General features: G+C 43.7%; 2 protein-coding genes across 3 annotated transcripts in view; both read left to right on the top strand.

The window, feature by feature from the left end:
- Positions 1–8,445, top strand: part of LOC126291954 (cuticle protein 6.4-like) — a 32,340-nt gene extending 23,895 nt beyond the window's left edge. For both annotated transcript variants that reach the window (XM_049985707.1, XM_049985708.1), the window contains exon 2: positions 7,928–8,445. In XM_049985707.1, the coding sequence (XP_049841664.1) occupies positions 7,928–8,200 (273 nt within the window). In that variant the 3' untranslated portion in view covers positions 8,201–8,445. The remainder of the gene's footprint in view (positions 1–7,927) is intronic.
- LOC126291950 (cuticle protein 6.4-like) overlaps positions 1–20,798 on the top strand; it is a 243,864-nt gene that overhangs the window by 69,788 nt on the left and 153,278 nt on the right. The window lies entirely within an intron of this gene.

Genomic DNA, 20,798 nt, shown 5'->3' on the forward strand with positions numbered 1-20,798 from the left:
AAATTACAACTTTTTCACCATCGACTGCCACTTTTGGTTCCGTGTCTCAATTCGTGAAAACTGAACCCATATAGTACCACTTTGTTGTCCCTCAGCCTCTCTGTCTGTCTGTTTCTCCAGCAGTGAAAAACTCTTATTCTGAGGAATGGATAAACATATCAAGTTGAAATTTGTGTCACATATTCAGGTCCCTTGCCGATGTAAAAAAGAGTAAAGGATCTAAGTCACTATAATCAACATACACAGCTATTTATCTGACACATTTTGATACTCGCAAAATCAGTCATCAAAACCTGTAGAATTGTGCATTGACCCAGGGACCTAGAGACGACGGAGAGGTTTCGTCCCCGCCGGAGGCCTCCACAACCGCACAACAGGCTACAGCAGTCCACTCACCCTACCGCCGCCCCACACCTATCCGAGGGTTATTGTGTGGTTCGGCGCCCAGTGCACCGCCTGCCCCCCCCCCCCCCCCCCCCCTTTGCGAACGTCTCATATCAAACGAGTGTACCCCAAATGTATGCATGGTACATTAATTGTGGTGTACGCATACGTGGAGACAGTGTTTGCGCAGTAATCACCGACGTAATGTAACTGAGGCGGAATAAGGGGAACCAGCCCGCATTCGCCGAGGCAGATGGAAAACCGCCTTAAAAACCATCCACAGGCTGGCCGGCACACAAGACCACGACACTAATCCGACGGGCGGATTCATACTGGGGACCGGAATGGCTTCCTGCTCTGGAAGCACCGCATAAGATGGCGTGGCTAGCCGGGCGAGCAACCTGTAGGATACTTCCCATTGGTCGAGAATCACAAAATTTGGCAAGAAGCAAGGTTTCATTGTACCAACAATGGAAAAAAGCCCTCAAATTCTAAATTTGTAATCATATCGCACGAAAAAATTTGTTTCTCATTTGTCAGATTGCCTTGAAGTTGGAATTTATGTCACATACTAGAGGCTATAGTAACGTAGCGGTGTAACAAGTGTGAGCTTCTAAGTCAATGCAAACCAAAAGATATGGTCATTTATGTCTCATACATAGATACTAGCAGCCTCATTCATCAAAACCCCTGGGGTACTTCCCGTTCACTTAGAATCATGAAATTTACCAAGAGGCGAGCTTTCACAGTACAACCAATGGGAAAAATGAGAAAAAGTTTAATTTGCAGTTATATTACAATAAAATTGCTTCGTCATTTCTTGTCTGACCGTCTGACAGACGGCTATGCCTCCTTTTTTTCTCAGGAACAGGTAATATAAGTTCAAATGTATGTCACATTGTACAGGGTGTTTCAAAAATGACCGGTATATTTGAAACGGCAATACAAACTAAACGAGCAGCGATAGAAATACACCGTTTGTTGCAATATGCTTGGGACAACAGTATATTTTCAGGCAGACAAACTTTCGAAATTACAGTTGTTACAATTGTCAACAACAGATGGCGCTGCGGTCTGGGAAACTCTATAGTACGATATTTTCCACATATCCACCATGCGTAGCAATAATGTGGCGTAGTCTCTGAATGAAATTACCCGAAACCTTTGACAACGTGTCTGGAGGAATGGCTTCACATGCAGATGAGATGTACTGCTTCAGCTGTTCAATTCTTTCTGGATTCTGGCGGTACACCTGGTCTTTCAAGTGTCTCCACAGAAAGAAATCACAGGGGTTCATGTCTGGCGAATAGGGAGGCCAATCCACGCCGCCTCCTGTATGTTTCGGATAGCCCAAAGCAATCACACGGTCATCGAAATATTCATTCAGGAAATTAAAGACGTCGGCCGTGCGATGTGGCCGGGCACCATCTTGCATAAACCACGAGGTGTTCGCAGTGTCGTCTAAGGCAGTTTGTACCGCCACAAATTCACGAAGAATGTCCAGATAGCATGATGCAGTAATCGTTTCGGATCTGAAAAATGGGCCAATGATTCCTTTGGAAGAAATGGCGGCCCAGACCAGTACTTTTTGAGGATGCAGGGACGATGGGACTGCAACATGGGGTTTTTCGGTTCCCCATATGCGCCAGTTCTGTTTATTGACGAAGCCATCCAGGTAAAAATAAGCTTCGTCAGTAAACCAAATGCTGCCCACATGCATATCGCCGTCATCAATCCTCTGCACTATATCGTTAGCGAATGTCTCTCGTGCAGCAAAGGTAGTGGCGCTGAGGGGTTGCCGCGTTTGAATTTTGTATGGATAGAGGTGTAAACTCTGGCGCATGAGACGATACGTGGACGTTGGCGTCATTTGGACCGCAGTTGCAACACGGCGAACGGAAACGCGAGGCCGCTGTTGGATCACCCGCTGCACTAGCTGCGCGTTGCCCTCTGTGGTTGCCGTACGCGGTCGCCCTACCTTTCCAGCACGTTCATCCGTCACGTTCCCAGTCCGTTGAAATTTTTCAAACAGATCCTTTATTGTATCGCTTTTCGATCCTTTGGTTACATTAAACCTCCGTTGAAAACTTCGTCTTGTTGCAACAACACTGTGTTCTAGGCGGTGGAATTCCAACACAAGAAAAATCCTCTGTTCTAAGGAATAAACCATGTTGTTCACAGCACACTTGCACGTTGTGAACAGCACACGCTTACAGCAGAAAGGCGACGTACAGAATAGCGCACCCACAGACTGCGTTGTCTTCTATATCTTTCACATCACTTGCAGCGCCATCTGTTGTTGAAAATTGTAACTACTGTAATTTCGAAAGTTTGTCCGCCTGAAAGTGTACTGTTGTTCCAAGCATATTGCAACAAACGGTGTATTTCTATCGCTGCTCGTTTAGTTTTTATTGCCGTTTCAAATATACCGGTCATTTTTGAAACACCCTGTAAGATCACTTGTCCCTGGAAGTTCTAAGTCAGTCCAGTCCAAAGATACCGCCGCTTATGTCACATATTTTTGATACTCGCAATATCTAACACATCAGAACCTCTAGAGTACTTACAGTTGGTCTATAATCACGAATTTTGTCACGAATAAATGCTTCACAGTACAAGTAAAGGGAAAAATCGGAAATTGTTAACTTTGAACTATGTTACAATCAAAAATTATTATTTTTTTATCTGACTGTCTGTCTGTCTGCCCTTCCGTCTGTTAACACCCCATCTCTCAGGAAGGGGTACACGCACCAACTTCAATTTTATGTCACACACTTAGGTTTACAGTCGATTTCCGGTCTAAAAATGTTAAACTTTTAAGATAATGCACTGAAATATTCAGCAGTTTATGTCACATACTTCGACACTCGTCAACTCACCCATTAAAAGCTATTGCGTACCTCTCCTTTACGTGGATTCATGAAATTTGGCAACAAGAATAGTTTCAGAGTACAATTACAGGACAAAAATCAAGAAAAAAGTAGAATATTTCTTTTGTCATTTGTCATACGACGTCAATCTCGAAGTTAAAACCTTGTCGAAAGTCTTTGAATCTGTGAGTCCGCTTTACACGGTTTTAGAAAATTTCCGTTACAAACTTGTAGATCTTGTAGAGGGCAATGAGTGCATAATATTTTGGATAGGAACCCATGTCTGGAAACGTTATCCAACGACACTAAAGAGCGTCGAAGTTGTAGGCGCCGGAACATGTAAATGCAAGCAAAAACAGTGTAATTCCGAGACGATGTTAAAAAATTTCAGAAATGACGGAAATAATAAATGTATTAATTTGAGGTAAATGTCTCTCTATCGGAAACGAATGAGTCAAACGTTATAAGCGAAAACAATCTGATACACACTTGAGGAAGCAAACAGTCCGCATTCTCTTTAAAGGTATTTTTTAATTTTTTAATTTACACGTCAAGTTCCGTAGGATCAAATTGAGGAGCAATTGACAGGCTTTGATATACAGCAACGGGTACAGTTGAAAACGTGTGCCCCTAACGGGACTCGAGCCCGGGATCTCCTGGTTACATGGCAGACGCTCTATCCATCTGAGCCACCGAGAACACAGAGGATAGTGCGACTTCACGCTGCCCGTGAGACCCACATTCGCAACTTAATCTCCACACACTACATCCGTACATGAAAGTACAACAGAAAAGTAATAACAGATGATAATAAATGTTTATGAACCCGAAAAAATTCAGCCCATAAGTTTAAGTAAACGCATACAACAATACAATGGAGTTCACAGAATATGTAAAACCTGACTATGAATGTCCGGAGATTTGGACATTCAACCTCCTCAGTGTTTACCACTGCGCCACCTGGCTGCTGTTAATGTTTGCCTGTTTGCAGTTCCTCCTGGACCACTGTGTGCTTAACGGGCAGTGCAGGACCGAAATTACACCCCTGTGGGGCTTGACAAGCAGTCCTTAGCAACTGTAGAACTTCCAGGTGCAAATCTCCTACTAATTTGACATATATGAATGCCTGAAATTTTGGCTACATCTACATGGATACTCGTAAAATCACACTCAAGTGCCTGACCAACACAATAATTCTCTATTACTCCATTCTCGGAGAGCGAGCGGAAAAAACGAACATCTGTATCTTTCCGTGCGATGTCCGATTTCGCTTATTTTATATGATAATCGTTTCTCCATACGTAGGTCGGTGCCAAAAAATATTTTCGCATTCGGAGGAGAAAGTTGATGATTCTAGTTTCGTGAGAAGATTCCACCACAACAAAAAAACGACTTTGTTTCAGTTATGTCTACCCCACATCCTGTACCATCTCAGTGAAATTCTCTTCCCTATTTCGCCATAATACGAAACGTGCTGCCCTTCTTTGAACTTTTTCAATGCACTCCGTCAGTCCTATCTGGTAAGGATCCCACACCGCGCACTGTATACTAAAAGAGGACGGACTAGCGTAGTGTTGGCTACCTCCTAAGTGGATCTGTTACATTTCCTAAGTGTACTGCCAAAAAAAAAAAAAAAAAAAAAAAAAAAAGCAGTCTTTGGTTAGCCTTCCCCACAATATTTTCTATGTGTTCCTTTCAATTTAAGTTGTTCGTAACTGTTGTAATTGCTAGGTATCTAGTTGCATTTGCGTCCTTTAGATTTGAGTAATTTATCGCAGTTTAACGGATTTCTTTTAGCACTCATATGGATGACCTATCACTTTTCGTTATTTAGGGTCAACTGACATTTTTCGCACCATACAGATTTCTTTTATAAATCGTTTTGCAATATTTTTTGCTCTTCTGATGACTTTACTAGTCGGCGAGCAACAGCGTCACCTGCAAACAACCTAATACGGCTACTCAGATAGTCCCCCAAATCGTTTATATAGATGAGGAACAGCAAAGGGCCTGTAATACTACCTTGGGGAACGCCAGAAATCACTTCTATTTTACTCGATGACTTTCCATCAATTACTACTAACTGTGACCTCTCTGACACGAGATCACGAATCCAGTCACATTACTGAGATGACATTCCATAAGCACGCAATTCCACTCTAAGCCGCATGCGTGATACGGTGTCAAAAGCCTTCTCGAAATCTATAAAAACGGGATCAATTCGAAATCCCTTGTCAGTAGCACTCACCAGTTCGTGTGTGTGAAAAGCTAGTTGTGTTACACAAGAACGATGTTTTCTAAATCTATGTTGACTGTGTGTCAATACACCGTTTTCTTCGAGGCAACTCATAATGTTCGAACACAATATGCGTTCGAGAATCCTGTTGCATATCGACGTTAATGACATGGGTCTCTGATTTAGTGGATTACTCCTACTACCTTTCTTGAATATTGGTATGACCTGTGCAACTTTCCAGTCTTTGGTTACGGATCTTTCGTAGAGCGAACCGTTGTATATAATTGTCAAGTATGGAGCTATTGCATCAGTATTCTCTGAAAGAAACCTTGTTGGTATACAGTCTGGACCTGAAGACTTGCTTTTATTATGTGACTTAAGTTACTTTACTACTCCGAGGATATCTACTTCTAAGTTGGCAGCTGTTCTTGATTGGAATTCTCCAATGCTTACTTTGTGTTCTTTGGTGAAGGAATTTCGAAAGGCTGTGTTTAGTAATTCTGATTTGGTAGCACTGTCGTTAGTGTTTCCATTGCTATCCCGCTGACAAGGCGTTGATTGTATTTTGCCTCCAGCACACTTAGCATAGGACCAGAATCTCTTTGAATTTTCTCCAGGTTTCGAGGAAAAGTTTTGTAATGGAAACTATTATAAGCGCCTACACTGAAGTTGGCCCTAAATTTCGAGCTTGGAGATTATCTTTACGTTTAAATTTTCCATGCTATTTTCGTTGTTTCTGCAACAGTGTTCTGTTCTCTTTTGTGTAAAAAACGAGTATCACCTCCATCGTTTGTTAATTTAGTTGGTGTAAATCTCTCAACTGCTGTCTACATCTACATCTAGATCCATACTCCGCAAGCCACCTGGCGGTGTGTGGCGGAGGGTACCCTGAGAACCTCTATCGGTTCTCCCTTCTATTCCAGTCTCGTATTGTTCGTGGAAAGGATTGTCGGTATGCCTCTGTGTGGGCTCTAATCTCTCTGATTTTATCCTCATGGTCTTTTCGCGAGATATACATAGGAGGGAGCAATATACTGATTGTCTCCTCGGTGAAGGTATGTTCGCGAAACTGCAACAAAAGCCCCTACCGAGCTACTGAGCGTCTCTCGTGCAGTCTTCCACTGGAGTTTATCTATCATCTCCGTAAGGCTTTTGCGATTACTAAATGATCCTGCAACGAAGCGAGCTGCTCTCCGTTGGATCTTCTCTATCTCTTCTATCAACCCTATCTGGTACGAATCCCACACTGCTGAGCAGTATTCAAGCAGTGGGCCAACAAGAAAACTGTAACCTACTTCCTTTGTTTTCGGATTGCATTTTCATCAACTTTATATGATCATTCCATTCCTAATGCGTACGCCCAGATAATTTATGGAATTAACTTTTTCCAGTTGCTGACCTGCTATTTTGTAGCTAAATGATTTGGGATCTATCTTTCTATGTATTCTCAGCAGTTTACACTTGTCTACATTGAGATTCAATTGCCATTCCCTGCACCATGCGTCAATTCGCTGCAGATCCTCCTGCATTTCAGTACAATTTTCCATTGTTACAACCTCTCGATACACCACAGCATCATCTGCAAAAAGCCTCAGTGACCGCTGTCATCCACCAGGTCATTTATGTATATTGTGAATAGTAACGGTCCCTGCGGCACACCAGAAATCAGTCTTACTTCGGAAGACCTCTCCATTGGGAATGACATGCTGCGATCTGTTATCTAGGAACTCTTCAATCCAATCACACAATTGGTCTGATAGTTCATATGCCCTTACTTTGTTTATTAAACGACGTTGGGGAACTGTATTGAACGCCTTGCGGAAGTCAAGAAACACTGCATCTACCTGTGAACCCGTGTCTATGGCCCTCTGAGTCTCGTGGACGAATAGCGCGAGCTGGGTTTCACACGACCGTCTTTTTCGAAACCCATGCTGATTCCTACAGAGTAGATTTATAGTCTCTAGAAAAGTCATTATACTCGAACATAATACGTGTTCCAAAATTCTACAACTGATCGACGTTAGAGATATAGGTCTATAGTTCTGCACATTTGTTCGACGTCTCTTCTTGAAAACGGGGATGACCTGTGCCCATTTCCAACCCTTTGGAACGTTGCGCTCTTCTAGAGACCTACGGTACACCGCTGCAAGAAGGGGGCAAGTCGATGCCATTTCTTTGAATTCAAGCAACGTCTGGTCTACACGTACATTTTTAATTAGGAAAGAGTGAAGATTGGCTCTTAGGAAGAAGTGAATTTTAGTCTGCTTTTTAAATAGGTATGTCTTTCTTTTATTTTTGAAGGATTTGGTTGTTACAGTATTCAGTCTCGCTGCGACAAGCCTGTGTCCACTTGTCCCTGTATCAGTTTGGACGCTCGTTATCAGCTCAGGATTACCTGTTGCTGGCTCTGTGTGTCACACCACGCTCTACTTTTCAGGTCCTGGCCCTGTGCCTGTCCGCCGCCGCCTTCGCCGCTGAGGAGTCCGCCCCCAAGGAGAAGCGCGGCCTGGCCTACGCCACCGGCCTCGGCTACTCCGCCCCCGTGGCCTACTCCGCCCCCGTGGCCTACTCCGGACTGTACAACGGCTACTCCGCCTATGGTGTGCCCGCCTACGCCTCCGGCTACTACGGCTACAGCGGCCTGGGATACAACGGACTGGGATACACCACTGCCCCCGCGCTGGGCTACGGATACCACGGCATCTACTGAGCGGACCGGACGGTGACGTCGTGTGACGACTGCAGTGCGAGCGGGCTCCGAACCGGGGTCCCCAACAACTGACCCCGAGGGATAACTGCCTGCGGCGAGGACTGCCAAACGTTCTCCTGCAACACCGGTCTCTCGAGCCCGCTGGACACCTTTTCCCTTTCACTCCCCCCCTTGGCCCATCTTCCAAAATTATGTACTTTCCACAAACTGTAAATAAAGTTTGCAATTCATTTCTTCTATACAAACGGTCTTTTATTTGTTTTCCACTACTCATCTTCTGTAGCAATGCCAAGCAAGTACACTATGTAATCAAAAGTATCCGGACACATGACTGAAAATGACAGCTTCCACTCTCGCAGCTCCGGTCGCCTATGGATACCATGGATACATCTGAAATGCGTAGAATTTATTTTTGACAAACAATGAACTCTTCTGTATATTCACTAAAGATAACTCAAGCATTGAGACTTTAATTCGAGGCAGTTCGCTTCTCCTAGGCTCCTTTCTCAACAATGTACTTACAGTGAGCTCTAGTGAAATTTTTCTATCCACAAATAAGAGCTAATTTATTTTTGTTGTGATTTTATACAGCTCTCAAAACATCTTCCTTTCTAATCCTTGAGCTCATTAGAATTATTAATGAACGTGACATACTTAACAACTAATTGGACTCATCGAACAACTTCATTGCAGAGTTCAAACTCAGCCTTTCAGAATATTCGAGATTTGGTGTGACGATTTCATAACTAAACAAAGGACAAGCTTCTTTGTACATATTTCCTATCTCATGATCAACTAGCCTTCCCTTTATTTTGCATTCACAGTTCACCTCCTGGCCTTTGCTTCAAACCACTCCGCCTCACTCCCTGTCTTGATCACTAGCTCCTCCTACATCAATATGAACTAGTCTCGCGTGTGGTCGAAATTCGACCAATTGAATCAGTAGACCTGATCTATGATAAAAATCTGATGTATCTTAAAGTGGTATACAATAAGCGAAACTGAACCTGAAATTTTAGCCTTCGAAATAACCCATAGCAAATGCTGACTTGTAGCAACGAGTATTATTGAAATAATTCCTTGATTTCTCTTAAACTGGTCGATCATTTGATGCGAGTCCTTGATACAGTGCGTTGGAAAATCTCTTGTGGCAACGCAACAAATTAATCTTTCCCTTGTAGCAACGCAACTTGAATGCCGTTATATCGTCTGAAGTAACAGCAGATGCGAAATGATTTGCATTAAGAAATCTGCACTATTAAATCATCAAAGCGCAATTATAATTCTCATAATTATTTTTAATTACGTTCAGTGCACACTTAAATTTATCTTTCCAAACAGGAGTACGATTATCATTATCACTGTCCATACTATTCCTATTATTTTGTCTACACAAAAATTATGTCTCTCTAGCTCTTCGCTTTTCAGTGCGTTTAGAGTTATTCTTCGAGCCATACCCTAAAACAAACATAGTTTCCGTATGATAAAGGAAGTCGTAGCTAGCCAACATGAAGAAACCGAAAATTAGGAAACACTTCATGTCGGCAAACGAACTCGAAGTTAGGTCCTTTTACTGTTAGGCGAACGTAAAGTAAAAAACTGATGCTAGTAAACACCGTTTGGTGCCCTAGACTTTTCGCTTTCCACTGCTGATAAGATCAACGACGTAATATTTGTGGGATTGTCGCTGCCCAGAATGCCTGTGTTACTGCAAATCAACTATCCGCAAAATATAAACGTTCTTAGAGTGCGTTTACACGAAATCTTGTTACCTTCATGTGTCACTTCTACCATAGCCCCTGATCGGCACAAAGGCAGTATTTGGTAGCACTGCACTTTTCAATGTTCAAGCACTGGAGACTTTAATTCGTGATAGGTATCATCAGAGTTACGAATATGAAAGCATCTACTTCCTTTTACCACTCATAACGGCTCTATAACGAAGCACCTTTCAAATTATACCGGCTTACTGGCGTTCTTGTGAAACTAATATTGAGAATCGGTTCTTCAGTTTTCATGTTCAAGTATTAATACACACATAAAAAGTTTTGCATCACCCCAGTTCCCAGAACACCTGAAGATAGACGGTGACTGTGGTTATTGTATCACGGACACAGCCCCTTTGACTGTGTAAACAACCATGCATGAGCAGCGCCTGTTAGATGGAGGGGGGTCCGACAGCCGATCAGTTCCAGTCATTCCACCAGGAAGGAGGTACACGGCTCGTGTTGTCTGTAGTTGAACCATGCCTAGACGGTCATTACCGCGGTTCGATCGCGTCCGCATTGTTACTTTGTGTCAGGAAGGGGTCTCAACAAAGGAAGTATCCAGGCGTCTCGGAGTGAACCAAAGCGATGTTGTTCGGACATGGAAAGACAGGAACTGTCGATGACGTGCCTCACTCAGGCCGCCCAAGGGCTGCTACTGCGCAGACATCGCAATGAATTCGACAATCATCCAGGTCTTGTACATCTGTTATAACAGCTGGTGAATCATGGGTATACAAGTATGATATCAAAACCAAGGCATGGTTGTCCCACTGAAATTGCCTGAAGAGCCTATACCGGAAAATGCTCCGCATGTTCGATCACATGTGAACGCTCTTCTCACTGTTTTCTTCTGTTACAGTGAAATAGTGCATCGTGAGTTGCTGCCTTGTGGTGTCAATAAGGAATACTACTTGGAAGTTACGCGCCTTTTGCGTGAAGCAATCCGAAGAAAACGGCAAGAGCTGTGCCAAAACTAGTCTCGGAAATTGCATCACGATAATGCTCCCGCACACATCTCAATACCTGTTCGTGATCTTTTTCGCAAAAACCAAAACCGTTATCACGCTTCAGCTACTGTATTCAGGGAAGTGGCCCCTTGCAACTTTTTTCTATTCTCGAGGCTAAAGAGAACCATAAAAGGTCGTCGTTTGCCACCATTGATGAGATAAAAACAGAATCACTGAAGCAACTGACATCTTAACGATAAGTGAGTTCAAACCTGCTTCGAAGAATGGAAAAAGCGCTGCCTCGAGTGTACTACGAGCGTCTTTCAATAAGTAACGCCGCACATTCTTTTAAAAAGCCATTAACATATATATAGACAAACGTTCCTGTTGGTGCTTCAAATTTGATATTTGTTCTGTACGTCGGTGAAGTTTCGAACCGTTGTGGCAGTTGAGAGAGCCATAGTACAGCGTTAAAACGGCGTCTACATACGACTCACATTACAAGTAACACCTGTTATTGAATTCTTGTGTGAAGAAAAAGGAAGCGTGGTGAACGTCTATATATGTTTTTGTACAGTGTATGGCGATGCTGCAGTTGATAGGAGTACATTCGGGCGATGGGTAAGGAAAGTTACAGCCTCAAGAAATGTAGAAACAGAGCTCCATGATGAGCCACGCTCGGGACGTCGTGTCACAGCCTCTTCTCCAGACATGCCGAATCGTGCGGATGCCATTATTCGTGCCGACCGGCGCATCACAACTCGACAATTGGCTCTACAGTTGTCGGTCAGCATTGGAAGTGCATCTGCAATGATCGAGACTCTCGGATATTCAAAGAGGTGCTCACGATGGGTTCCATGAATGCTCACAGCGGACCACACGGTTCAAAAAGAGGCCGTTTCAACTGAATTGCTTTTTGAGTCCGACGGAGAGGCATTCCTGTCACGAATCGTTACGGGTGCACCACTTTGCGCCGAAAAAAAAGGCAGTCCGTGGAATGGCATCATCCTCGTTCACCACAAAAGAAGAAATTCAAGACAACCCCCTGTCCCGGACAAAACTTATGGTGGCAGTCTTCTGGGACTGTGAAGGCGTCATTCTCGTGGATGTGATATCAAGAGGGTCAACCATCAACTTAGAGGCAAGACTTTTAATAAACTCAATAACTGTTTCCGGCGTGTTCGGTCGGACAAAAATCGAACAGAAATCTTGCTCCAACACGGTAATGCACGCCCAGACACGTCTGAGAACCCGGGAACACATGGCCAAATTGGGTTGGTCATCACTGCCTCATCGACCCTACAGCCCAGACCTGGCACCATCGGACTTCCATGTCTTTGGGCCGCTTAAAGATTCTCTACGGGGAACACACTTTGAAGATGAGGAGAGTGTCAGTCATGCAGTGAAAACATGGCTACGCCTACAGGATAAGAGCTTTTATCAGCAGGGAGAACATGCTCTTCCACAAAGTTGGCGTACGCCTTAGAATATGATGGAGACTACGTACAAAAATGAGACATGCGAAAGACATGATGATGTATATTGTCACCAAATTCTGACTCGTAACAATAAACATGTTCTCAGAAAAAAAATGTGGGACGTATTGAACGACCCTCCTATATCTGACGGAGATTAAGTGGGCGTACTTGATGTTGTTGAATAAATAAAGATTCTTTAAGAAAAACAAAATTCCCGTTACTTTTTGTTTACTCTCGTAAAGAACGATATTGCAGTACATAGATGTACAAAGGAACAGGAAAACGGTGGCTGCAGCTGCTGTGAAATAAATGACATGTATTCGCAGTTTCGAGTATGGGTAGCATTCAGCTTCAAAATAGAGTGACAACAACGAAAATTTGAACCAGTTTCAGCTACCTGAGTAACACTTCACGACTAGGGCCAAAATTTCCATGAATTCGCACTTGCGAATAATGACTACCATCACCTGTAGAATGGAATGACGACAGTGAAACTTTGTGCCGGGACGGGACTCGAACCCGGATTTCCCGCTTTTCGCAAGCGGTCGCCTTACCATTTTTTCCCCATTATGGCTATCCGTGCACGACTCACGACCATACCTAAATTGCCGTATGTAGTCAACGATCCGTCTACGATCTGCACAGCTGATGGTAGTCATTGTTCGAAATTGCGAATTCATGTGATGTGTTACGCAACGGGTTTCGTCGGCGCACTGCATCGTCATCAGAATAACACAACCACTGCAGTATCATCAAATTTCCGTATGTCGACGGCCATGTGTCTACAGTCTGCATTCGTACGTTCATTCCGTATATTCCTGTAAAGGGGAGACATCTTAATTCAAAGACGCTTGTCCGGTATCGGCGGATAAATACGATATTGTATGGTCAACGACATACGAAAATTTGGGTCTGGCTATGAAGCCTGTTCAGATAAAAAATAAAAAATAAAACTCCTCCCGAACAGGACACGAAAGTCTAACGGTACTGACCTGCCGCCGTGTCATCCTCAGCTCATGGGCGTCGCTGGATGCAGATATGGAGGGGCATGTGGTCAGCACACCGCTCTCCCGTCTGTGTGTCAGTTTCCGAGACCGGAGCCGCTACCTCTCAATCAAGTAGCTCCTGTGCACCCCGGTTGCCAATATCGCTCGGCAGACCGGATGGTCACCCATCCAAGAGCTAGCCCAGCCCGGCAGCGCTTAACCACAACTGGCCATTATGCAGGCTGTTATTCGGCTTGGCATTCATTGTCGGAGTTTTCAGATGTCATCCCAGGGATATCGTGCCGCATTCTGTCCAATTGGCCCGTTGCTCAGTCAAAATCTCAAGCTGGTTGTAGGACGCTGCCCATAATGATCCATAGGTTCTCAACTGGGGAGTAATCCGGCACCGCTACTGACCAAAGTAGGGTTTGGCAAGCACGAAGACAAGCGGTAGAAAATTTCGCTGTGTGTGAGAAGGCATTATCTTGCTGAAATGTAAGCCCAAGATGGCTTCCCACAGAGGGCAACAAAACGAGGCGTAGAATACCGTCGACGTACCGTTGTGCTATAAGGGTATCGCAAATGACATCCGGTTCCGTCCTGCTATGAAAAGAAATGGTACCTCACCACAGGTCGTCATTTAAGGCTGTCGCGTCGAACGGCTGGCGACTGTCAAGTCGGTATGCTACCTCTGCCCAGGGTGCCTACAGACACGCCTTCGCTGGTCATCAGGGTCAATTCGAAGCGAGACTAACTGAAGACTACTCGACTCAATGAGATCCCAGGTCGAATGTGGCCGCCACCAATTGTGGTGTGCTTACTGTAAGACCCTCGGTACACACACCATCAGATTATTTGACTTGTCGCTCTAGCGAAGCAGGCGAGTGTCAGCAATATGTCTCGTGGTCTTATCGTGGCGTGTTTATCTTCTGCCGTTAGGTCAGACGACAGAAATGCCACTTGCACGCCTAGAGTAGCAGATTGGCGGTGACCGACTTTAAACAGAACTTGATTAATTTTCAAAAAATGGTTCAAATGGCTCTGAGCACTATGGGACTCAACATCTTAGGTCATAAGTCCCCTAGAACTTAGAACTACTTAAACCTAACTAACCTAAGGTCATCACACACACCCATGCCCGAGGCAGGATTCGAACCTGCGACCGTAGCAGCCCCGCGGTTCCGGACTGCAGCGCCAGAACCGCACGGCCACCGCGGCCGGCGATTAATTTTCAGACACATTTATTAAAATTATAACAAGCATAAAAATAACTTAACTTCGTTCTGGATGATATTTACAATTGACAATCTGCAGTTCCTTTGGTCTTGGTACGTTAATCTTATTCTCACATATCTCTGATACATGACAAAGTGTCTATACATTTCTTTTCGTGGCTATGTACAGGAATATGATAATCTTATAAGGGGCAGACTGTTACAGACTGGTGCAGACAAATGCAGATTGGCTAACCGGAGGTCTGTACACTCGTTATAATACCTCGAGCGTTCAGGTATCACTGCGCGAGTGTGATCCGCGAGGAGAAAAGGTTCTATGTCAGCAGCAATCTCAATGGCTGCGTTACATATTAATACACAGATCGGCGGAAGCAGAATTTGGTCCGTCTCTAAGACAGCGCCATCTCGTAGTGCGGAGATGGACGAGCGCTGCGCCTGCGTTGTTGTGCTTAGTGGGGCGCGCTCTAGTGGGAAAGTTGTGTACTCTCTGACTACGCGGAACTATGTACACAACACCAACCCAAGTGTCTTATTGGTGTACAGAGGTTTGTGGGAGTCGGTGTAAGGAGAACCGTGAATTAGCCTATTAATGGTACTTGAAATCCCTGAAGCGCCAGTTGCACGTCAGATCGACAATGATAATGAATCCTGGGTTCTGAGTGCCTATCTGACGACTGCTCTGTCCTGTCGTTTAGACATCGTTCTAGGTCGATCGCTCCCTTCTCGACAACGTGTTCGACTGTCGTTCACCCACTCATACCACCACGACAGAATAGTGGCATCGCTCCTATTCAAATGTCGAACGATTCGCCTATTACTCTAAGCTACTCTACCACACCGCCTCACTGAAATGCTTAAACTTGGGTACGTTGTTCACATTTCTGTCAGTCAGACATAGTTGCCTTTCAAGAGAGTATACATCTACATCCATACTCTACAAGCTACCTGACGGTTCTTCCTTTTATTCCAGTCTCGTATTGTTCGTGGAGAGAAGGATTGTCGGTATGCCTCTGTGTGGGCTCTAATCTCTCTGATTTTATCCTCATGGTCTCTTCACGAGATATACGTAGGAAGGAGCAATATACTGCTTGACCCTTCGGTGAAGGTATGTTCTCGAAACTTCAACAACAGCCCGTACCGAGCTACTGAGCGTCTCTCCTGCAGAGTCTTCCACTGCAGTTTCATCTATCATCTCCGTAGCGCTTTAGCGATTACTAAATGATCCTGTAGCGAAGCGCGCTGCTCTCCGTTGCATCTTCTCTATTTCTTCTATTAACCCTATCTGGTACGCAACCCACATTGGTCAGCAGTATTCAGGCAGTGGCCAAACAAGCGTACTGCAACCTACTTCCTTTGTTTTCGGATTCTTCCAATGAATCTCAGTCTGTCATCTGCTTTACCGACTATCAACTTTATAAGATCATTCCGTTTTAAATCACTCCTAATGCGTATTCCCAGATGATTTATGGAATTAACTGCTTCCAGTTGCTGACCTGCTATATTGCAGCTAAATGATAAGGGATCTTGATTTCTATGTATTCCCAGCACATTACACTTGTCTACATTAAGATTCAATTGCCATTCCCTGCACCATGCGCCAATTCTCTGCAGATCCTCCTGCATTTCAGTACAATTTTTCATTGTTACAACCTCTTGATATGCCACAACATCATCCGCCAAAAGCCTCAGTGAACTTCCGATGTCATCCACAACGTCATTTATGTGTATTGTGAATACCAACGGTCCGTGCGGCACACCTGAAATCAGTTTTACTTCGGAAGACGTCTCTCCATTGAGAATGACATGCTGCGATCTGTTATTTAGGAACTCTTCAATCCAATCTAATCCAATCAATCCAATTGGTCTGATAGTCCATATGCTCTTACTTTGTTCGTTAAACGACTGTGGGGAACTGTATCGAACGTCTTGCGGAAGTCAAGAAACACGGGATCTACCTGGGAACCCGTGTCTATGGCCCTCTGACTCTCGTGGACGAATAGCGCGAGCTGGTATTCACACGATCTTCTTTTCCTAAACACATGCTGATTCGTACAGACTAGATTTCTAGTCTCCAGAAAAGTCATTATACTATAACATAATACGTGTTCCAAAATTCTACAACTGATTGACGTTAGAGATATAGGTCTATAGTTCTGCACATCTGTTCTACGTCCCTTCTTGAAAACGGGGGTGTCCTGTGCCCTTTTCCAATCGTTTGGAACGCTGCGCTCTTCTAGAGACCTACGGTACACCGCTGCAAGAAGGGGGGCAAGTTCCTTCGCGTACTCTGTGTAAAATTGAACTGGTATCCTATCATGTCCAGCGGCCTTTCCTCTTTTGAGCGATTTTAATTGTTTCTCTATCCCTCTGTCGTCTATTTCGATATCTACCATTTTGTTATCTGTGCGACAATCTAGAGAAAGAATTACAATGCAGACTTCCTCTCCGAAACAGCTTTGGGAAAAGACATTTAGTATTTCGGCCTTTAGTCTGTCATCCTCTGTTTCAGTACCATTTTGGTCACAAAGTGTCTGGACATTTTGTTCTGATCCACCTAGCGCTTTGACATAAGACCAAAATTTCTTAGGATTTTCTCCCAAATCAGTACATAGAACTTTACTTTCGAATTCATTACGGAAGAAAATTCGCAAAGCCTGTATGCCCTGATATCAGTCTGTCCCCTGTTTGCTATCCTTGACAGCTGCACGGTGAAACTGCGGTGCTACACATTCATCCGTCTGCTACCAAAGTTCCCAGTTTTGCATTTTTCGTCGATAATTGTATAAATTTCAGTATGTGAGCAATTTGCGCAACTCCTTTCTGAAGCGTTCTTATATATAATGACGGGAAAAAAAATGGCAACAGCAAGGAGGAGTTGAGAGACATAAACGAAAGTTAATAGGCGGGTTTTTCCATTTGAAAGATGATCAATTTCGCACCACTCGCTCGTAGCTCCACTATGAGTTAGTTACCTTTGAGATCGGACATGGTGTGCTAATGTTAGTCAAGGATGCCTTCAAGGCGACAAAGACACCATTAGCAACACCTCACTGAGTTTGAGAGAGGTCTTGTAAGAGGGATACGAAAAGCTGGGTGTTCCTTCTACGATACTGCAGAAAGATCTGGAAAGAATGTAGCCACTATGCATGACAACTGGCAGAGAAGGCCACGCCCGAGCCCGGGTTCCCGGGTTCGATTCCCGGCGGGGTCAGGGATTTTCGCTGCCTCGTGATGACTGGGTGTTGTGTGATGTCCTTAGGTTAGTTAGGTTTAAGTAGTTTTAAGTTCTAGGGGACTGATGACCATAGATGTTAAGTCCCATAGTGCTCAAAGCCATTTTTTAGAGAAGGCCACGAGAGTGTCGACCGCAAGAAGACAGGGCTCCAAACGGCCATGCTCCACTACCGAGACGGAACACCATCGTCTTCGGCGTATGTCTCTCGCACACCGCAGTGCATCTGCAGCAGCAATTTTAGCAGCAGCTGACACCACAATGACACAACCAGCTGTTGCAAATCGTTTACTCCAAGGAAAGCTCCGAGCCAGACGCCCTGTAGTGTACATTATTCGACTGATCCCAAACCACCGCCATTTGCGACTTGAATGGGTTCAAGCAAGAGCTCATTGGAGAGCGGGCTGAAGCTCTGTTGTGTTTTCTGATGAAAGCTGGTTCTAGCTCTGTCCCAGTGGCGGCCGTGTGTTGGTTAGAACGAGGACAGTTGAGGACCTGCAATCAACCAGTCAGCTTGCTAGATTCACTTGACCTGCACTTGGACTTATGGTATTGGGTGAGATTTTCTATGACAGCAAAAGTACTCTCTTGCTTATACCACGCACTATAACTGTAAATTTGTATGTCCATTTCGTGACTCGACCTGTTGTGGTGCAATTCATGAACAGCATTTCAGGGTGTGTTTTCCAGCAGGATAACGGTCGACCACATACCGTGGTTGTAGCCCAGCGTACTTGTAAGTAGCCTGTTTGTATGTAGGCAGCGGTATAGGCTGTGTTAATATCGCTGTGCTCTGCACCCTCTGCAAAACATTCTGTTGTTGGATGTATTAGCAGTTAGCGAGTGGATAGGGAAGTGTATGAACATGATATACTTAGTGGAGACTCCGTGTTGGTATGACATGCATTGTAAGGTAATGATGTGTTTATAAGAAAATACGCAAGGAAATGTATGACGACAGATGTTTGGTTGATAATGTTTGGGCAGTGGAATTATTGACAACTATATAATTTTTGGAACTGGATGTCACATGAATAAGGTAAAATTTTCTAAGTACATTGTCTGTTCTTCAACGAAATTTTTTTTGCTAACCATATGCCTCCTAGTAGTTAGCGTCTATAGTAGTTCGGATCTTTTTATGTAGCTGGCTGTAGTTGCTGAGCTCATTGTAGTTTGTCTTATGAAGATATTCCGTGAGGTAAGTGACTTATGAAAAAGAATGGGGTTTGCGTTGTTCGGATTCGTGACTGAAATGAGTTTCGGCAATTAACACAGTTGGAGGTAGTTTCGTATTTCTTTAATTTCATGTTTCTTGAATATGTATTGTTGTTAGGATTTCTCGCAATTCAGGGCCATTCTTTTGCATTAATTATTGAAAGTCATGCTGTCAATGTATCACAGTCAGGTTGCGTTGAGCTTGTGTATTGTGTGTAGTAAATGGATAGGTTAAGTTTGAGTTGTACTTATCAGGGAAAATTCTGTAGGTCAGTGTTTGATAAAAATAATGAAAGAGATATGTCTTGGCTTGCTCCATAACCCGATCTGTTTCCAATCGAGCACATATGAGACACGTTTTCATGGTTGCGTCCATCATTCTACATAGATTATTAATGTACCAAAATTTCACACTTGCAATGGTTTATCTCGCGCTTGCTTTATCCTCTGATCTTGCACTGTTAATCACTTAAATATGTCACCTAGGCAAAGGTATTCCGGAAACTTCATTATTCTACATTAATTACTTTTGCGATTTTCTTTGCGCCAGTGTACATCACTATGTTCCACGAAGAAGTTCGTCAATGGAGTATCGGGGCCGGCCAGCAATAATTCCTTTCGGGTACACTTAAAGTAAACGTTGTTAGTACTTAAACCCTTTATGTCTGCAGGCAAGTTATTGAAAACCTGTGTTCCAAAATAATGTACAACGTTTTAGAGCACAGTAACTGACTTCAATCCTTATAAAGATTGTTCTTGTTTTCAGTATCGATTCCAGGAACAGAGCTTTTGGTTTGAATAAAAAAAATGCATTATTTGTCATAGAAGTCATCAAAGATATTGGGAAGCAGTAATTAGCACACCCAGTATTTGTCACAAAAGTCATTAAATATATTGGGAACCAGTAATTAGCATACCCAGTTCCTTGAATAAACAGTGGCCCTAAACACGAACAAACGTAACGTATTGTGCGTAACAGGCACTCTTACTGAATGTACCTTCCTTTTTCGAACGTAGTTTGTGATTCGCCGTGTACTAAGAGTGCTCTCACACACACACACACACACCTAACTCACATGCAGATGTAAATCGAGGTCACCATATGTTCTCTACTCGTACAGCAAAAGAACCAGACAGATGATAAGATTTGCTCCTTTCCTTCAGAAAGGTCAGCCGCGTGGCGTATGATCATAACGACCTACTAACGAAGAAACTAGCACCAGACGAATTACCAGGCAGTGTGTGAGAGTCGTGCAACTTTTACATATATCTACGAAAATTTCAAAAGCGTATGTCGATTTACGGAACTAGAAACTGCAGCATTAAGAACGACGTTACAGTTTTTACATAGATAGTGTCTACTAGAAAGCAGTGTACTGACTAATTGAGTGACTGACTCATCAAGGACCAGCCAAAACCGCTAGGAACAGAAAGTTGAAATTTGGAGGAGGTGTGGATCTTATACAGCAAGCATAATTTAAGAACGCATTCTTCAAAATCCTAACCCTAAAGGGGTGAAATAGAGGTTGAAGGTTTTTTTAAAAAAAAAAATGTCGCTATTAAGGTAATTTTGAAGCTAGACCTAGGAAAATTACTATATGGTTTCTCGGTGAGAAATAAAGAGATACGTGTTTCAACATTTTTGGAAATGTAATCTACGGGGTAACATAGTGGGTGAAAACCTTTTTTTTTTTTTCAAAAATTTGTCATCGCTAAAGAACCAGTGAGCCATTTAT

This window comes from Schistocerca gregaria, chromosome 9 (genome assembly GCF_023897955.1).
Source record: "Schistocerca gregaria isolate iqSchGreg1 chromosome 9, iqSchGreg1.2, whole genome shotgun sequence".
Classification (NCBI taxonomy): domain Eukaryota; kingdom Metazoa; phylum Arthropoda; class Insecta; order Orthoptera; family Acrididae; genus Schistocerca; species Schistocerca gregaria.